General features: G+C 36.6%; 1 protein-coding gene across 4 annotated transcripts in view; it reads right to left on the bottom strand.

Annotated features, from left to right (window-relative positions):
* The window catches only part of TBC1D32 (TBC1 domain family member 32), an 87,597-nt gene extending 67,336 nt beyond the window's left edge, over nt 1–20,261 (bottom strand). Inside the window, exons 1-15 of one of the 4 annotated variants that reach the window (XM_064447386.1) lie at nt 19,829–20,261; nt 17,496–17,650; nt 14,148–14,309; nt 11,140–11,317; nt 10,436–10,507; nt 9,137–9,262; nt 8,150–8,228; nt 7,909–8,009; nt 7,763–7,824; nt 7,138–7,282; nt 6,464–6,523; nt 4,950–5,046; nt 4,537–4,674; nt 3,117–3,209; nt 2,723–2,865 (exon numbers count right to left, since the gene is read on the bottom strand). In XM_064447386.1, coding sequence (XP_064303456.1) covers nt 2,723–2,865; nt 3,117–3,209; nt 4,537–4,674; nt 4,950–5,046; nt 6,464–6,523; nt 7,138–7,282; nt 7,763–7,824; nt 7,909–8,009; nt 8,150–8,228; nt 9,137–9,262; nt 10,436–10,507; nt 11,140–11,317; nt 14,148–14,309; nt 17,496–17,650; nt 19,829–20,152 — 1,935 coding nt within the window. In that variant the 5' untranslated portion in view covers nt 20,153–20,261. Of the gene's footprint in view, nt 1–2,722; nt 2,866–3,116; nt 3,210–4,536; nt 4,675–4,949; nt 5,047–6,463; nt 6,524–7,137; nt 7,283–7,762; nt 7,825–7,908; nt 8,010–8,149; nt 8,229–9,136; nt 9,263–10,435; nt 10,508–11,139; nt 11,318–14,147; nt 14,310–17,495; nt 17,651–19,589; nt 19,802–19,828 lie in introns of those variants that run through there. The other 3 variants (XM_064447383.1, XM_064447384.1, XM_064447385.1) reach the window with 3 other exon arrangements.
* Nucleotides 20,262–20,653: the final 392 nt, after the last annotated feature.

The following is a 20,653-nucleotide window of genomic DNA, read 5'->3' as shown; positions in this document are numbered from 1 at the left end:
AAATTCCTAGGACTTACACACAAATGTATGTACAGAGAAGGACAGTCTTCAAAGTCAGAAGTCCTCTTTGGTAGCTTCCCCCTACCCACACCCAGGACAACAGAGTGGAGTCAACAGTGAGATGAGCTAAGGGGAATTACTGTTCCCAGTAACACTTGTTAAATATCTAGTATATCATAACGGGGAATAAAGCACCACTCTCCCAAAGCCAAGTTCCACTGCTTAAATCTTTTCTACTCTTCTGTTATTCATCAAGGACAGCTGGATTCACAAGAGAAACTATTTTTAAAATGCTGTGCAATACAGCTCCTGCTTCTCTTACAGGTAGATCGAAATAAATAGTATTCCTTCTTTAAAATTTAAGGAATTTACTACTAATGCTGGTGGTCAAAGTAACCCAAGAGAAAAATACCTTTTCAACTTTGTTTTTTTAATTAAAATTTTCAGTGATACAGAGGGTCAAAAATCTCTCTGACTTGTTATTTTTAGGTTACTGGGCATCATTTTTCAGGATTCTAAGAAAGGAACACGCTGTGCTGTCACTGTTTCTTCAACAGCGTCAATATTTTGCTTTCCCTGTGCAACACCAAAAAAAAACCCAACCCAAAACACAGTATTTTGTTTATTTAAAATGTGAATGCCATGTTCTGCACTAGCTATGCTTCAGCAGGAACTCAGAGGCTACAGAGCACAAAAGGCCAATACTGCTCCCCACAAACTGATCCTTCTGAGAACTCCTGCTTATAGTCACCGAGTTCCTCCTTCCCCCTCTACTACGGATACACAATACTGCTCTGCTTAAAAGGCAAGTGAGGCTTGCACTTATCTGAGTGGATTCAGAGCTCAGATGTAAAGTAACTGCATTGTATTTGCTCATTAGGCCAGCTGTACAACCAAGGAGCACCATATGCAGCTCCAGTGCTACCCACCCACCAACCCCAGCTGAAGAAAGATGCATGTGTGGCCACAGCCTTCCGTTTGAGATAGGCATGGTCCAGTATTAGGATTCCTGGGTGTCTAAGAAGTCCCAGTGATTTGCGTGGGAAGCAAAACCAGCCCAAATTCTTGTAAAAGAGGAAGAGAGTCACCATGACTCGGTGTACCTTTTCTAGCTATTGGATTGCCAGATGCAATACAAAACAATTTGCACCTTTGTTAGGACAAATATGACACATTCCAAATTCACAACACATAGCCAACATACTACAGCTACTGTGCATTAAGTATTCCTGAACATGACCTGTTTTTTCAAACAGACCAATTATTAAGTCACAAGAGAACTTACAATTTGTTAAGATTTCAGCTACCTATAAAAGACAGCTGAGCATGGCAGAAACAAAAGAAAGAGAACAACTGTTAAATGTTGAGATAATTACTTTTTTAACTACTAACGTATAATAATAAGAGAGACGGTTGTATGTGCTTTAGAATACCTTGTGACCATAGAGATTGCCTGGGGGATTACACAGGCCTCCATCACAGCAAATCAATGAAGTATTGCCTTAGTACTGTTTTTAAATTTGACTATCAGTGTTCAAAGCATATGCAGGCTCAGTCACTTTTTGTACTTGAAAAAATTTGTACTAAATTTTTGCAAAGTACAGTAAAAACAAGACAAAGTGTTAAATCTTGCGAAAGCATCCACAGATAGCCTTATAATGTAAAGTATAAGTAATGCTACCTTACTCAGTACAGATACCCACGGAAGAGCTAAATTATTGACATGATCAAGTTTTTGCAGGACTATGGTTTTAAGCTGTACAGAAATACATACTTTAAAATATTTACTTGGAAATGGATTGTTTACACTTTTGAAATAGCATTGGAATATTTTTGTATAGGTAAAAACTTTTCAGGCATGAAGATGAAGAGTCTTTTCTGGAAAATAAACAAACTGAACTGAAAAAATAATCAGAAGGATACTGACAAAATTCAACTTTAAGAACCTAGATGACATATTTAAGTTAGGAACCTAGACTGCCTTTGCAAGCATGAGCCTCAGGAAGTAAATTCAAAACTACTCAGACATTAGTTTCTCTCAAAGACTTTTTATGTAAGACAGCTCAGCCTCCTCCATGGGCATTTCAGGCCCTCAGCCTCTCTGTCTTGAGACTTAGTCACCCAGCCCAATTAAGCCATCTCGGTCAAAACAAAACCAATAGGACATGCTGAAACTATAACTAGACTTTCAAGTTCCTAGAGGTAGATAATGTTTCCCAAGGTTTTTAAAATTCTTACAGAAATGTTTAAAAAAAAAAAAAGCAAACTTCCTTTTACCAGTTCAGAAAATAATAATTTTCCATGAGGAATTACATATTTTACCATACTAATTCTTGAGAACACTTAACTCCAAGTTGCCAGCTGAATTTAAAACGGAATAAAAGTAGGTTGACTTTTAAACAGCAGGTAGAACAAATAAGCATCCAAGAAATATCCAAAAGACACACAAAAACATTAGAAGAGAAAAAAAAAGTAATGTGATTCTCCCAAGGGAACAGTCTCACTGCAGCACAATTTTTCTACTATTTGCAAGATTTCAAGAAAACCAAGTTTATCAGACCAACCATAATGACAGCCTATGCTATTAAAGCCATACTATAATAGCTAATACAGAAAATACTACAGAAGTTACCATGTGACTAAATAAATCTTCTACATAGAAAAGACAGAAAAATTATAATATTCTATAGATTTAAAAATTATTTGTAAGATTACTACAAACCTCTGTGCCACTCAGTAAACTTTGAACAGGATGAAGCAGGGCATCTATCACTGCATCCGTATATAAACATTCAGCAGCACATCCTGTTTGATCACAAAAAACTTGCAGAATCTCCATAACAAGACTTGCTGGAGAATAATTATCTAGTGAACACAAGAAGTATTTGTTTATATTTTAGCTTACACAAACATATCTACATGGCTTATGTAGATGCTTCTGAATTATAATTTTGTTAAGCACTGATGTAACAAAGTTAGAAGGAAGACAGAAAGGTAAAGGAGGAATGCAAGAGAAAAATCTGCACAAATAACAGACCCAAATTAAGAATTGCAAAAGTTACCACATGCCTCATTATAATTACCTATATTAGCATATATCAAAAACAAATATTTACCTGTATGTGCTGCCAAAGCTGTCTTTGGGTAACTTGGAGAGTAATAAATAAGCCGAATAAATAATACCAACAGATCAGTTATGGATACACTACCTATTTAAAAAAAAAAATACTCTGCAAATTAAGGTGCAGCTTTAATTTTACAAATTAATCAGATTTACTAAATATATATGAACACTTTGCTTTATTGAGGAAATCAACGTATGTACAACTGATAAAGCAAAGGACATGCACATCCCTGGGACTCTGCCAAGGTATTTCATGATCAACTTCTAAGGCTTGATCTTGTTCCCAATTTAGGCAATTGCAATTTTACCATGTCTTCAGTTGAAACAAATGGCAATCAAAGTCTGAGAAAGCTGAATATACATGGCTGTAGGATAAACCATTACCTTGCTATTAGATTAAGTGAAACAATGGGAAAAGAGACAAGCTATCAGACAACTCTTCCTCAGGTCTGACACAAAAACAACCAACATGTAGCTAATGCAGGCTGGGAACTATTGCTCTGAGTTTTATGTAATTATGTTAATAAATCAGACAATTTCTGGGGAAAGGGTTGCTATCTATGAAGCTGAGAAGGACACTATTAAGGAGACAGATGGTGAGATTGCTACTTTTGTAGGGGAGAGAAAAAAGCAACCATCACCAATGGATCACTGCTTGAATGGCGTTACACAGATAATTCATAAACAACAAAAGCACTTGATTAGTAGATGTTCCTTCCTCACAACTGCTCTACTTTGGATCTATTTAGCCCTGATCCTCAAACCAGAGGGCCCAAATACCTTCAAAAGGCAAGTCTCAGAATGAGTATCCAGTAATATTTTGAATTCTACACTGAGTTAATGAAGATATTAATTAACGTAACACTACAATTGTTCTCACACGCTTGCATTTGCCAACTCTGCACAATGCATGACTGTATGCAGGTTTCTCTGGATGCCCAAGGGCTTTTCCATCTCATATCTTCTATCCATATTAACAGCTCTGCTCCACAGGTACCAACCTTTTCCTCTACCACTGTCTTACCTTAATTACATTAACAGGTTAAGCTCAGAACAATTGTTTTCAATTTGCAATTAGGTTGAAATACTGGTTTTGTTTCACACCTGAAAAGGAGTTTTGGTCCTTGGACATGTGTGTCTTCCAGATGATTATATCAATTGCCTTGACAAAAGGTATTACTGATACCTAGAAAGACCGAATGACTTACACATTGATCCAACTCTCCTTCAACATGAAATTATTATATTAAAAGTAAGAATAAAAGTGATCTCTTCAACCACATCCATCAAAGATTAAAAACTGTGTTGATACTCAAAATTACCTATACCATCTTTTAAGAAAGAGGAAACATATATCAGGTATGGGTAAAGCGTTGCTCAACAGGTTCCATTTTCCTCAACCATCCCCTTACCTTTTTTATTTTTCAGCTGTACTGGAAAGAGATTTCGGCCTTGCTTATAGATCAACAATCTTCCTAAAAGGCATAGCGAATGAACAAAATAGATGAACTGCAATTCTGGTCCAGTGTAAGAAAAGTTCGGCTTATCACCTTCAACAATAAAACCAAAAAATGAGAACTTGACTTTTTTAGTTTATTCTACAGTACCTAGCTACTACCTGCAACATACGTGGATAATTTTTTGTCTAAAGACAGACATCTTAAGTAACTAACCACTGCTATTGGCGTTCTCACAAAAGATACACATACAGTATTTTGGGAAGAAAAAGAACAGACAGAATGTCTTCCTCTTGAGGTAGCATGTCCAAAGACCTAGAGCACGTGAATGTATGTGCTTATAATGCAAGACATGCGAAGATACTCACTACAGTGCTGCTGGGAGAAGTCAATGACTGTGGAATTTTTAACTGCTGCCTTGCAAAATTCAAAATAATCAAGACATTTCTGGACAGCTGCAATAATCTGTGGGAAAAAAAGGCACAAAATAGTAAGATACCTGGTATTTTACAATAAAGTCATTCTCTCTTGTATCCAGGTACTGTCATTTAACACAAGAACCTAAATATCCACTTCTCTGCAATTGCCTCATGTTTCAGTGTTTTGGATGGGTTAATTAACAGGAGGCAAAATTTTACAGGGCTATTAAAATACATTGCCATTATTCTTATAGAATCACACTACCAGCTCTATAAGCACAAAGACAACCAGAGCATGCAAGTATTTTGAGAAGTTAATGTCAATCTGTGATCGCCATCTTGTCATTACTATGGAAGATTTTAATTTTTCACATGTTAAAAGCTTTGCCTTGAAAACACTTACTAAACTGTAAGTTTGGTTGTTGGATACTGTCAGTGCTATCACTGTTCTTTGCAGAAGTGTTGTATCATTATCACAGCATTATCATCTAATCAATGTATATAAAAGTTTAAAAACTACCAGCATGGATTTAGACATGAATCACAAATACAGCACATGAACAAAGAAGTATATTTAGATTTATTACAGTTTGAGCTGCTAAGAGTTTTTCACAAGTGTAAGTAAAATATATGGACATACAGAATAAAAAAAAATACTTAATCAGATGTTTACTCCATGCTTGTAATTAGTTTAGACTATCCTGCTCATGGACTTCCAATTATAAACTTTTTGTTGCATGGAACATGCTTTATTCTGTGCTCCGTCCTGTGCATACAGATAAACAAGACAAATGTCTTTTTTAGTTGTCTATATTCCTGTCTCCCATCTTAAGATTTTATCAGTCACATATATTTTACATTATATTTCATTTGTCTTACAAGATCTTACAAATCATAGCCAAAGGCCTGTCTATATGAATGGATCGCATACCCATATTGGTCTTACTGAAAACAATTAAACTTCCACCCCAGTGAAGTAAACATTACTAAAGGTGTTTTCCCAGATTTATTTTGCTGGCACTTTGAATACTTAATGCTTCGTATCACAACTTGAAGAACACAACAGTGGTTTTTTAGTCTCTTTCCATCAAAACTCCAAATTAGGCATAGTTTTAATGGTATTTTTTCATGCACCATTTGCTACTTTTATGCATTGTCAGAAATAATTCTAAATATGAATGCAACATAAGGAATTAATAAATAATAATCCTAATTAAATACATGTTATAAAACATACACATTTCCCCCTCCTGAGAAGTGGTCACGTTCCCTTCTTTGCATTTACCAATTATTCATTTAAGCAAAGTGAAATTGTTAAAAAAAAAAAAAAAATCAAAATGGCTCATCTAGCTAAACGACACATAACAGCTCTGACAAAAAGGAAAAAATGAAAAAAAATGCTCAAACCACAACGTGCAAAGCAAGAACAAGTTCTAAATAAATTTGCCTTGGGAAATACTTACCAAAGATTTATATTTCTTTTCCAAAAGCCTAAATACCACTGCTCTGCTGTAATATGCATGCTAAAATGACAAAGAAGACCTAATGTCAACTTCAAAGGTGTAAGTTTTATTTTTTAATTAAAAAGTAGAAATTATCTCTGATTCTGTTCTATTAGGGAATAGTATTATATTAGGGATATAAGTACAAATTCAATGTATTGAACTTCAGCTTGTGTAAACCAGTATTATACTCAACTAAGCCTTTTGTTTGAAGTAGATTTAAGATGAAAATAAAAGTTATGTCATTAGAAAAATGTGTAGCAGGATATGAAATAAACAGAAAAACAATAACGATGCTGAAATGTTACACTATGTGTTTTGACATTGCCACATAAATCTTTTGATGGCTGTCAGTCAGTTATGACAAAGGCAGTGAAGCCCTGAAGTGCAGTAAGTTCTCAGAAATTTAATGAAAACTAGTAACTGAATAGGAATCGAGGGAGAGAGTAGTGTTAAAGGGCAAAGGACATAAATGACTAAAAAAAATCCCAGACTTCCTTAATTACAGTACTCATTATAGGTTGTTATCAGGTTACAATAGGTCTGTGATAATAACAGTCATAAATCACACTTTTCAAAATACCTGTCAGACATGAACAAGTTACAGGTTGTTGGGTTACGTTTTTTTTGCTTACCGTCCACTTTTTAAACCATACTGCTTTGATATCTAACAAAGCCAAGAAGTAGACTGGACTCAAAAAATCTGGAGAGGCAGGATGATTAGGCTCATGTTTTACTGTCAAAAGTGATAAGGTACTCTCCACTACTTCTTCCATGTACCTTATGACACAAATAGGAAAAAATTAACAGAAAACAAAAATCACTTAGAACTTTCACCAGTAATACTCAGGAACAAATTTCCGGTAAAACCTCGTTGTTCAGATAAATCATAAATAACAATATTAACTTGATCTTGTAAGTACATTAACTCTTTGTATTACTCTGAATAAATCTAATAACAACATACATGTATATTCTTCTGATTACTTTATTACATTTGTTACTTCATAAAACATCCAAATTATTTTTGTTAAAAAGCACTTAGAACACTTCAAAAGCTAAGTAAGCAGCTTAAAATGACCCATGATATGCAACTTCCCTATTTCACTTTTTCCACCCTCTATTTATATTTCCCCCTTATCACTGACCAGTCATCTGTGCATCTTCTAATCAACCTTTTGCCAAAATTATAATCATCTAATTATATGTCAAAAATCATTAAATAAGAAACAGTGGCAGTTTTTTGGGGAGGTGGCATACTTTTCTGGATGACGAATCCAGGAAGAGGGAGCTTCCTTTTGGTACTCATTTAAAAGGCGAACCTGAAAACATAAAATTATTAACATTTAAAAGTAATGCATGATGTTTCAGTAATGACAAAGAAGATATGGAAAGTTCATTTATACCTTTTTAAGTAAACGATTTATGTCTGTGTTAGATACATCCAGACCAGCTGAAATACGAAGAGAATATTCTCCAGAAAGAAAGTACAACTCCAAGTGTCTTGCTAAAAAAGAAGGAAAAAATAACCTCACCTCCATGACAACAGTGGCAAAACAGACTACTATACAGCTTCATTATAAAAGTTAACTGATTTTCAGGGAGTACATGACTCATGAAGTCTTAAAAGTAATTAAATGCACATACCTAAACTTGTATAAACTTCTCTTGTCATATTAAATGGAGAAGAAGAAAAGGTTTTTGCATAGAACCTAAGAATTTTCTCCTAAGGGAGGAAAAGCAAGCAAGGTATTAAATATTCATGTAACTGTGTATTATTATTGCACAATACTCAATATGTAGTGGTATTATTCTTAATATTACATATTGCTCCGATATCTCTACAGATGTGAAGCATATTTTATAAAAATACACAGTTTGGGACCACAGAAACCTACAGTCTGAAGGAAATTTTACTCAAATACTTTAACTGACAGCACCAATGCAAAGCCTCACTGAGGTACAAGGAAGCAGATCAAGGAATATTACTGTACTTTCCCATTAACATTAATGTTTTTATGTTATTAAATGTACCAATGACTTGTAACTAGCACTGTTTCAAAGGAAATTGTAGACCTTCCAAGCTGAAAGAGAAAAATACATGACAGCAGCTGGGGCAACTTTCACATTTATTTGATAATCACTTTAATTTAAAAGAAAAAAAAAGACTTAATTGGCATAATAAATAATCTAAAAGAAGTTTAGGCAGCTGCCATTTTTCCCCCCTTACCAGTGCCTGTGTAATATTACTATTATCATCTTATCATCATGGAGCACATACCTGATTTCAAAAGGAAATATTAAGGTGACATGTTTTAACGAAGAATTTTGTCAAATTTTTAATGTGTTTGCTAAAAGACATTCAAACCTCTTCACTCCCATGAAAAGACACGTAAATGAGTACTCCAGCTTCTAAAAATCCTATTGAAATCCTGTTGTAATCCTTTAAATCAAGATGTACTGGTATCACATAGCTCTTTTACTTCAAAAAGAGTTTATCTGACACACACACAAACAATAAAACGTCTTGGGATCCTGCTGGACTACTCATAATCATATGTAACTTCTTATTCCTCTTCAGTACTCTTTACTAAGGCTACACATCTGATAACTAAATACAGTACATTAGCTTACACTGAATGTGGCATCAGGATCTGACAGAGACGTCGTGAGATGCTTACGCAGATTTGGCCAACTCTCAGAGTTCAGGATATCAGAGGGAGGGGCACAGCACAGTGTCTGCAAAGCTTCTTGGCGAACCTGCAGTGGTAAAGAAGATAAACACCACAAATCTGTTCATAGCAACCTCCCAAATACATAATTTACAATATAATCTGGGGAAGGAAGGAACAGGACCTGGCTGTAGAACAGGTAAGGAATTCCCGAATACTTATCTTCTGCTCTGCTTTTATGGTGATTTGGACAAAACACTACATCACTGAGAAAAAAATCCCAAACATATTTAAGAAGTAACAAAACCATTTAATATAGGTTTTCAATACTGGATGCAAGGATTATGTTCTACTTTCTTCTTGTAATCAATTTTTTTTTTTTCAGGGAATATAGGAAACCATATTCCTCTCTAAAAAGTCAGTAAGGAAAAGTAGAAACAGAGCTACCAGACACTATGTATTACTGCTGAATTTTCATCAGCATTATAAGCTAAACAATTTCATATCTTTTTTTTCTATTTGAAGACAACTGTGATCCCTAATAATTTATTTCATATTAATGAAACAAACTGTAGGAAATTTTAACAATATTTAATAGCATCAGACTTTTTATCTGGTTTTCTAAGAAAACTTGATCACAATGTTTATACCAGTTCCCATCTACCATGCCTTTTTTAACTGCAAGACAATCCTAAACAAATCTTACTGAGACAGCACTCTCAAAATGATGTTTCTCCAAGCTTCAAAAATATCAGCAGCTGCTGCTGGCTAGTGGTTAGAGACCCAAATTAGTACTGCCACTGACAGGATGGCAAACCTAACTTGGACTTTATCTATTCCATCTAGCCACAACTTGTTGGCAAATCAGCAGGCATCTCTCTCTTCTGATAGGGGTAACACAAAGGACAACATGGAAGTTACCAAGAAGGGCAAGGGGCATGTGTACAGGGAAATAAGCTTCAATAACTTTATTTCTCACAGAAAAACTTTTTGCAAACTCAAAATGCCCATCTATAGCACATAAACTAACAAAAAAAAAAAAAAAAGATACTTGCTGCAACACCGGTTTTTGAACCAGATGGCTACAAACAATGAAATACTGCACTGCAGAGCAGTTGCTGCACTGAAGCCAAGATAGATGAACCATCAAAGACAAGATTCCACTTAGGAACATATGAACTCTTACATACGTATAGTCTGTTTTCCAGTAAGCCATAAACATTCATTTGTTTTAACATTTGATTTCTTCTTTGAAACTTACTTCCTTAGGCTGAATAGGGTCAAGCCTTTCAACAAGCAGCTGCAACTGTTCTTGACTCATGAATGTGTAACTCTGTAATTCACATTATAAAACCATCATTAGAATACCTTATTAAATTGAAAAGCAGAAGATTAAAATCATCACTCTTTCTGATATCTAACTTACTTTTAATAATTAGGACTTCAACATTTATACTAATTTAATATTAAAGTCAACATTCTAAATGTTTTCTGCCATTTGCCCAAAGGTAAATTTACAGCAACAAAATTCTCATTTGATATTTTGCTTTGCTTTACTTAAAAGTTTCTTGAATCTTCATTAAATCCCTTATAATAATTAATTCAGTAAGTAATATAGCATAGTGCAGTAGTCTGGAAATGAACTGCACATTATTTAGCTCGTAAAGTAAAATCAAAATAAGTTAGATTGCTTTTACCATTATTTTACCTTTTTCTATGCAGTACCTGCATAGGTATTTACATACAGGCCTCATATTCATCTCATCTAACATACACTGTCTTAAGGTTAGACAGCTAGTATAAGCTTAGTACTTCAGAGTAAAAGAAAGCTAATTAATTTGGTTTAGAATATATCAAACACAGGAATCTTTTTCTCCGGAATGCATCTCAGTCTCCACTGACTGAAACTTAACAATTTTGCAGTTTCTTGCTTATTTCATAACATAGGGAGGAAATACATTGTACTTGGTTGAACGAGGAGTCACTGTCAGAACAGTTGTCTGTGTAATAGCCGCTCTGACGTTCTCTCTTTGTTTTACTATCCAGCTCCTTATGATGTATCTGATCTTCTTCAAACTTGTTTATCAAAGATTCTACCACAACCATCATGACATTCTTCAAGGCAAGCATCATTTCCCTGTACCTTCAAAGTAAAGATGATTTTAATATTAAAGAGCATAAAAATCACCAATTAATAAAATCGCTAAATCATTAATAACTGAATAGGGCATAGCGCTACTTAGACTTGAACTCACTGAATTTACAGAAATTAATGAAAACCAAACACAAATGTAAAATGAGCAACAAAATATATATGTACCTTAAATGTGTCAGGTAACTATATTTTCAAATGATATTAAAATTCCTTTTTGCTCTCCTAAAACCATTCAACAAAATACCACTAACATAATCCTGTTCTGGGAGGTTCTTAAGAAAGAACAATGTGAATCTACCAAAAGGGAGAATCTGTCCCTGAGAAAACAGGCCAGTTGTCCTCCTGGTTACTGTTTATGTTTCTTCAAGGTCAGCATCCAATCTTTCTTCTGCTATAAGCCTCGAGCAGAACCAACAGAAGAGAACACATCATCCTGATTCAAGATCTTGAGTACAGGTCATGCACACTAAATAATTTTCTTTCAACAAAACTAGGGTCTAAGTTACATAAATTGAATAATAATACCCACAAAGAAGCAATCCAAAATAGAAGCTGCTTCAGAAAAATACCCTATTGTAAAATGCTGATATTTTACTTCAAGTTATTTTTTACTTTAAGGCTACTATTACTTATTTTACAGTCACCAAACATATAAATTACCATACTGTGGTTCAATATCCTCCTAGCTCTCATATTTTTGAGATACAGACATTGGAGCTTATTCTACCCCTTTAACAAGCACAAGAACCCTAAGGCCCTGATTCTTGAAACAAAAAGACTCAAATTACACTGTTTGCAATACAGTCACCCTAACATCCATTTTCTAGGTGAAAATAAAAGCCAAGTGTAGTTGACTAAGAACTGCTTTCTAACATAAATGACTGTACTATGAAAATACAGACTGTATCACTGAGGTGTTACATCCCTTAATACATTTTTCCTCCATAAATACCTTTAAGCATACAACCTACCATAGAAAATGAGTAATTGCAATGAACAAAACTGAAACCTTGAATGATCCTGAAATGGTACAAAAACCATCACAGTGAGACCCAATAATGCACCACTAGAGTTCAGAATGCCTGCAGACAGCTGTCAAGAAAAGGACCCTATAAAAGCACGGTCATAAAACATTTCTTCTAGATAAGAAACCTTCTGAAACAAACAGAAAATAAAATCTTCTAGAACAGAAAGATACACTATTTTTTAATTCCTTTCTTAGTGAGGACACAAAGTAAACAATAGGCATCACAGTAAAATCCTAGTTCCACTAAAAAGAGAGAGGGGGATTAAATTAAGATTGTGCAATAAAAATGAATGAAAAAATAGTTCTGCTGAAATAGTGAATAAAGTCATTTTAGCGGCTAAAATATATGAGCACCAAAAATTGTCTTTTTTGTTTTCTTCTTTCTGCAACACACAAAAATGACCACGAATGCTAAAATAGTGGGGAGTTGGTTGGTTGTTTTTCATTTTCAATAGTCACCATTTTTGTTTCTCAATTTAATTTCATTGTTTTCACATTGTAATGGTTCAACCTCAGTGAAGCTCTCATCATGGCTCTCTGTGACAATTAAAAATAGGGAGGCAAGGACCTGATTCACTATGATGACAAAAGTATACAGTCTGTTTTAATTAAAGAAACAATATTTTTATTTTTAGATCTGCTTTAAGCTTTGTGGTATAGTTAGACTTTGTACAAGAATTCCCAAACCAATGTGATGCATAGACTAAACTTTTGAAGTTTTACATATTTTCTGGAAATAACAGCTGTATATACAAAAATCCATTTTATAAGTACTACTGACCACTGCTTTAAAGAGCCACAGCAATTATCTGCCTATGCAACTTCAAAATCCAAAGCATGAAAATTCAGTAAGACAGCTACCAGCCTCTGTGTTCCAAGGAAAAGTTATTTCAATGCCCACAGGAAGATGAATAAAATCAGAAGGGAAGAGATGACTAAGAAAATAATTTAACTGGTACTCATACTCTATTTAAGGTTTCTTCACTAAATATGCTGTTCAAAGGCAATTAATCTGGACCATGGACCTTGTAATATTCTGATATATGGTTTTGCATGCCTACTGCTTTCTGGCCATCTGACAGTCTGAGTCAAAAAATCTTGGAAAATTATACACAGTTGGTCTACATACCAGTTCTACATTACACGGTCAGCACTGCAGAAGTACCTCTGCATGTACACTAAAATACAAAGCAAGATGGTTCGAACTTCAGTTTTTAAACTAGTCAGTGAAAGCAGATCTGACCGAACATACTACTCTCACAGGACACCTGGCTAGAGCCCAAGGAAGCAATCTTAGAAAAAACACACATGTATTCTAATTTTTCTTTTTTTAAAAAAAAAAACAAAAACCACAACATTGTCATGCAGACTCTTCATTTATATCTAAGGAAATTAACAAACTTTAATACCCAATAATAAAACCAATTTTTCCTTTAGGCCAACTTCTGTACCACTACTGAATTTAATTTGCAGCTAGTGAAGTACCATGAAGTAGTGATTCTTCTCTCAAATCTGTCTGCTGCCCAACTCTGGTCCTAGATATCTCAAAAACTTCATAGAACTGCTACCGATCTTTTGATACAATAGTTCATAATCTTAAAACCAGAGTGAGACGAAGCATGACAAATTGCAGTGTAGGGTGGGAATATCTGAATAGCTTAGACTCATTTTTGAAAGCAAAGAATCACTTTTGTTACCCATTGGTTCAGAATTTATGTTAACAAAACAAGTTCTGGAAAGAAGAAAGGAAGTCAAAGACCAAGAAAAAAACAAAATTACGTGTATACTCACTCTTTCGATTCACGGGTCTTCTTAGTAACATGTTGGACAAGTGTGTCATAGCCAGATACTTCACCCTGATTTTGAGCAGAAGTACACTTTTCTGTTTCTTCTTCAATCACAGATCCCACAGTATTGTTTATATATTGTCTAAGGTATTTCACAAACTCATAGCTGCAACATATACACAAAATTAAAATGTAATAATTGCCTTGAATGCACCATCAAACATTTTCAATATTATATTAACATTTGTTATCTTCTCTCCCAGCAGAACTGTTGCTTTAAGGTGAGGTTTTGTGACTTGCAGAGAAATAAACTTCAACGGTGTAAAAAAAACCACAATAAAGTTTGATTTTTGTCCAATATGTTCATTATCAGCATATTCCAGGAAGAAACAATACCAAATTGTTTCTAATTTCCTTTTATGCTTCTTCTAAATGTAAAAATCTACTCAGACAAAAAGTTAGGGCTTTGTAGACAAAAATCATAGAATGTCAAGAAATCTCAAATTTAAAATTCCAAAAGCACCATTACTTGGAGCATCCTGAACATATCTCTGTCTTACAGTATATTCATCTAGTATTATTATTTATGCAATATACATACAAAATGAGAAGAAACACAGATAACACAATTTATAAACTCTAGCATATGAGCACGTCTAAGGCTTATGAAAGTCTGTGTGTCACGACAGCCTGCAGATCTCAGTCAAACTCACAAACTAGGTGCCTGCAATTACATGTATGTGTTAAACCTAAGGAAATTGGCACTTTGCACTCTTATTAGATATTCACAGAAACTTGTTTAAACCAAAGAATAATCAGAGGGGGATTTCAAACGAAAGGCTCTCACTGTGTCCTCAGACTCTGTATTAGCTAAAGAAATTGCTAAAAAGTAGTGCTCAGAATATATAAGCTTTTTTTTTGTTGCTCTTATTTGTTTAAAGGACAAGGCAAACAGAAACACACAAAAACCTAAAAATACATAAACAGTAGGTGCATCATTACATTTTCATCATATCAAGTGCAGATTTGCAACTACTTTGTGTTAATTTGGATACATACAGAGTGAGAAAAACTCAAATTAAAAAGCCAGTTCACCATGTAGGTACAGAGGCTACAAAATGCAAACATAAATAAAAGCAACTGTTACAACAGGCAGCAGCTTTTCCCCTTCTTGGATATTTAAAAAAAAAAAAAGTAATTTAACATACATAAAAAAAATAAGCACAGAAAATTGCGTCTTGTATCATGATACATGCTTCCTCACTGGATTGCCTATCTCAAGTTCCATCAGGTATAACAGTCCTTACTTCCATTCCTACATCACTTCTGTTCTCAATGAAAGTAAAAGAAATACATCTCAAGAAAGATGCAGGCATTTATTTGCATTTCCATTTGTCTTCAAGGCTGGCTTTTTACTTCTGCAATAACAACATTGCATACAACTCTCCACTGAATGAAAGCTTTCATAAAACTTTCTCCCATTTGTTTTATGACAGTAACGTTCCCAGCGTACACATTTTTGCAGTGTCTGCTTCGCTCTGAAATACACAGCAATCACATCATTATTCATGACTCTAAGTTGATGTCTGCTTGATGTCCTCGCCTTGATCATCTGCATCATTCTTCCACCTTAAAAACGTTTTGTGACAAGTAAGCGTTTCAGCAATGACAGAACTACTTCTTCACAAGCAGAATCAAGTCAGACTGATCTGATAGGTCTTACAAAGGAAGCACCAGGGAAAAAAAAAGTGATAAAAAAACTCTAGGACATTCTAGGACAGATGGAAGGAAAAAATACAACAGAAAATATGTTATTCCTACAGTTAAAAGTCCTGATTTCTAATACTGCACATAAATATTGAACTTGATTCAATTTTCCTTTTTATTAGCTTTCTGACGATCCTGTGTTTCTGTCTTCTCTACATCAATGTGGGTACAAAGGACAAAGTAAGGCCTCAAAATCTGATCAAATTTCTGAGGCAAAATAACCATGAGGCAGAAACAGTGCTGATCAAAATGCTGAGCTGAACTAGCGTGTCGGACAGTCCAGAAGCACCCACTACTCATCACAGAGCTTGCCGATTGGATGGATAGAGTAAGGGTCAAAGAGGAAGTTTCTTAATGGTCTCACTAATTAATCACCATATGACCCCTCTGACCCTCCATGAAAAACAACTTATACTGACTTGGGTCATGAACAAGACTAGAATACCTCCAGAAACACTGCAGCACCAGAGAGTAATGCTCACATCCTGCATTTAAGGCACCACTTTTTCCATTAAATTTAAGTTAAAACTTTTCTTATGAAAAGAAAGTATCTTCAGGATCACCAGTTTTTTAAGATACCAGAAGGAGAATTGGATGCCATGGTTTGACTGTTTTAAAGGGGAAAGTTATGTTTCCACCAGTTGTAGACTTTATTCCCTCAGCCTGCTTATTCTCCTAATAAGTCCTCAAAAGAAATATTGACAGAAGTAATTTCATAGGTTTTTGGTTGTTTTGGTTTTTTAATGTATATATCTTCCTTTAAATAAAAACGCTTTTCTTTCAAAATTATATGTAATTTTCAACTTTGATATGTTTATAAACAACTTTTTTACTCTCATGTGTGTCACCTGGGGCTCAAAATTCATTTCAGCTTGATATTCTCTTGGCATCATACATGCATACTAAAAATCTCCCATGTAGTGAAAATATATACAAGTTAGAACACAGTGGAAAGGGAAGAGGAGCATGGGCTCCAGAAATCTAGATCGCATATAAGTGAGGTCACACCATCAAGTCCGATTTAACAGAAGTGTGATGGGCATACATTTCTGCCTTAACCAAAACATAAATTAAAAGAATGACTACCTGATAAGATATACAAGAGTTCAGTAGTATAAGCCAGATAGAACAATCAAATATGGAAGCCAAGCAGCCTTCTGAAAACTTCCCTTATTTTGAAAAACAAAATTACATCGTCTAGCAGGTGTCAATAATACTGCCTGACAGCCTTCAGTGAGCATGTGTGCATTCAGTACATTACATGTACACGTGCATCATAGTTGGATAAGTTATGCAGGTTTTGTAAGTTTCTCTCTCATAAACAGCTCATCAATTACTACTAGAGTAAAAATATAGTACCAAGAGTGAAAAAAAAAAAAAAAAGAAAAAATACCAAACCAGAAAAATGGCAAAATTATTTTTATTCTCCAAATTAGGATCTTTTGAGAGTTGATTAGTAACAGGACTATCTATAAATACACACACATTCACATAGCAATATAAGCTGTAAACATTTCCCAGGAATAATATAGTTCAACACATTTCACCTCCTTCAAAATATTAATAATAGCAAAAATATTTTTACTTGTGAAAATTCTCATCTGTTTCCTCCAAATGCAAGAGAATCTCTTCTGCACATTCTACTGATGGGGCTCCAGTGATTTTTTCCTTCACACTCTGCAACAACTGCCTCAGCATAGACTGTAAGTGAGCTTCATCTTCACTTGTAAAGTGAGACATCTGTACAAAGCAAATATAAGAATAAAAAGCTCTCATAGCATCTTGAGGGGAGGAAAAACCCCAAAACTAAGAAAAGCATAAATCCCTTAAATTGCCACTTTTTTCCTGTTACCCACAACATGAGATTTTTCTACCAAGACATGACCACAGACAGGACATATTTGATAGAGCTTATCTTCAGACAAACTGGAAACAAAATAATCAATCCAGTTTTAATAAACCTCCTGTTATCCTAGTACAATATTCTTAAACAACATATTGCATTAAGAAAAACCGTGAGTATTCCTCTTCGTAGTTGCTTGAGGACTTGCCCATCTAATAGGCACAAGACTACACTGTAATTTTAAAAAAGGGGGCTTTACAGATGTAATGTCTGTATCTTGATGAGAAACCTCTACAAGTCTCTCAGCTGCTTCTCATCCACTATTACTACCCAGTTCTGATTTTTGGACCCCTCTATGCCGAGCTGTTGCTCTGCCCATGATCAAAGGTGCTGGCAGCTTTGGCAAGGACCAGGTGGAATTATCAGAACTGTTTAATTTCCCTGCAGTAATCAACTGCAGTGACCTGACAGAGTCCTGTCAATTTGACCCTACAGCTACTGGGAAAAACTGGGAGGAGCAGCAGCAGTGACAAACTGGAAGCTTCTGCCAGGTCCAAAAGACAACATCTTATCAGTTTAATTTTCAAGGGTTGCAAAAAACCCCCAAAAGCTCCATTTCTATCTTGAATAATTAATTAACCTAAACTCATGGCTTAAACTTCTCTACATGCCAAGGAATACTTGCACCCCCCCAGCAGCAGTTCTGGCTTGTATATTTCTACACTATTTGAGGAAGAATGATTTAGAAACCTTTGACTTTTTTTTTTAATTACCAAAAGAAAAAGTCAATCACAGACTCTCTAAGCACCTGTGAATAAACAGCATGCACACTTGGAAGAGACAATATAATAAATCACTTCTTCAGACTTAAACACTACTAACTAACGAAAAAATAAGTCATGTAGCACCAGCTGGAGGGGTTACCCTTTATGAAAGGTAACAGTTCCCTGAGTTAGCAGTTCTCTGTAGTACGTAGCAGTTGCTGAACGTTTTATTTTCATCAAACGTAAGTCGACATTAACTCAATTGTCTTCCCAGAAATAACATTAAAATAAAACAAACAAACAAAAAACCACCCCAACAAATGCAAATCCCTTGTAATAGTCTTAAATACCATTTCCATAACCGCTTTATTTTGACTTTAACATTGGACAATATCCTAATCCCCTGCAAAAAAACTTCACTTAGTATTTTGGTATAACTAGGCATTTTTAAAGGTGTCTGTATCTGGATATTGTTTAGCAATCAGTGCAAATTATTTGTAAAGATAAATCATGAGAACACTCCAGTTTTGTCCCCCGTTTGCCTTGAGAAGTCTTACTTGATTTATGTAATCACTGAGGTACTTATCTTAAAATTAATTTGTAAATGTTTATGGTTTATTGTGCTTGCTGTCTTGGTGTTGGGAGTTTTTCCCCCAGCAGGCATACCCCCCCCATTCAGTTTCCGGACAAACATTATAAACGATCGTTTTCTCTCTAAAAAACTTTACCCCCAGCCCAGTTTGTGCAGCCTTTTTGTGTTCATTTTCCCGGCACCGTCCCACAGCTGCACAGCCTGCCCCCAAACCCGCGGGATGATGCCGAAGCGGCCTGCTGTAGCCAGCACTTATCCTTTACACAAGGCTTTGAACAACAACAAGAAGTTATAATTTTAGCAACAATCCAACGACAGCAGTTAACAGAAATACGTGTAGTACGAGAATTCCTATCCCCTCTCCATTTTTATCGTCAGTCATTCAACCGTGTATCAGTTTTTAGCAGTAAACAGATTTCTAATGACAACTCATGTATGGAAGCAGATTATGTTTAGAAGCGTCAGGAGAAGAGGCTAAACCTGGCTGGGTCCTTGTCTCACGCCATCGCTAAGAGCAGAGACGGGCTTTCCCAGGGGACCTTGGACGCGCTCGCCCCCGGCACCGGCCCGGCCCCGGGGCCCCGCACCCCCAGTTCCGCCCAGCACCAGGCTCCGGAGCCCTGGCCGGGCCCCGGGGGTTGCGTGGAGAGGCGTCGCCACCCGCGGTCCCCGCCGGCTCCCCCGCCCCGCCCCGCGCCCCCCGGGCCGGCGGGAATCACCTTGAGGCGGCAGCTGCCCTCCCCGCTGCGGCGGCCGCGCGTCTCGCCGGGCGGCGGCCCGTAGCAACCGCCGGCGCCCGCCGCCGAGTCTCGCAGGGCCCTTAGCAACATCGCGAGAGGCCGGCGGGGGGACCGGGCCGCCTCAGTCCGCCGCCGGCCAGCCCTGCCCCGCCGGGGAAGCCGCTCTCGCTGTCGCTGCCCGCTCCGAGGTGGGGGTCTCGGCCCCCGCTGGCTCCGGGCCCCAGGCTTCCGCGGCCGCGGAGGCGGGAAGGGCGGGCGGGAGGCCGGCGGCCCTGGGGGCGCTCGGGCGACGGCCTGAAGCATGAAGCGGCCTACTTTGCCGTCCGGAGGCTGTCTGGCTATTGCGGCCCTTCTTTAGAGCGCGTCTGGGTGGTCTCTGCTTCGTCGGCAAAATTATGTAAAACGAAGGTGCCGAGGGATAGCGCTGCCCTAGGAAAAGGTTGATCTTTCCCCTCTTTTTCAGCTCTTCGGAAGTACCCTGCACCCAGGTGACAGCAAGGGAAATCCCATGGCTTGGGTGACTGGGGCAGGTTTATTAATGAGGATCGACCCCAGCAAAACTCATGAATCGTTCAGCCGCAGCTGACTTGGCTCTCCCAGTCTTCAGGTTGGCGTGTCAGGGCTCACGGCTGTCCGGCCCCCCGTGGCACCCAGCCTTCCGCCTGGTGTGGGGTTTCCACTTCAATCAAAGGGATACGGTCATGCCATTACTCCCAATTTACATCAGCAACAAGGGAACAGATTGTCTCAATAAATTAAAATATGAATGGCAAGATATTTTCCAGTGTTTTTTAACTCTCCATC

This window comes from Phalacrocorax carbo, chromosome 3, assembly GCF_963921805.1.
Source record: "Phalacrocorax carbo chromosome 3, bPhaCar2.1, whole genome shotgun sequence".
NCBI classification, from domain to species: Eukaryota; Metazoa; Chordata; class Aves; order Suliformes; family Phalacrocoracidae; genus Phalacrocorax; species Phalacrocorax carbo.
Note: the sequence above shows the minus strand (reverse complement) of the source record. Positions and strands in the feature narration are given on the sequence as shown.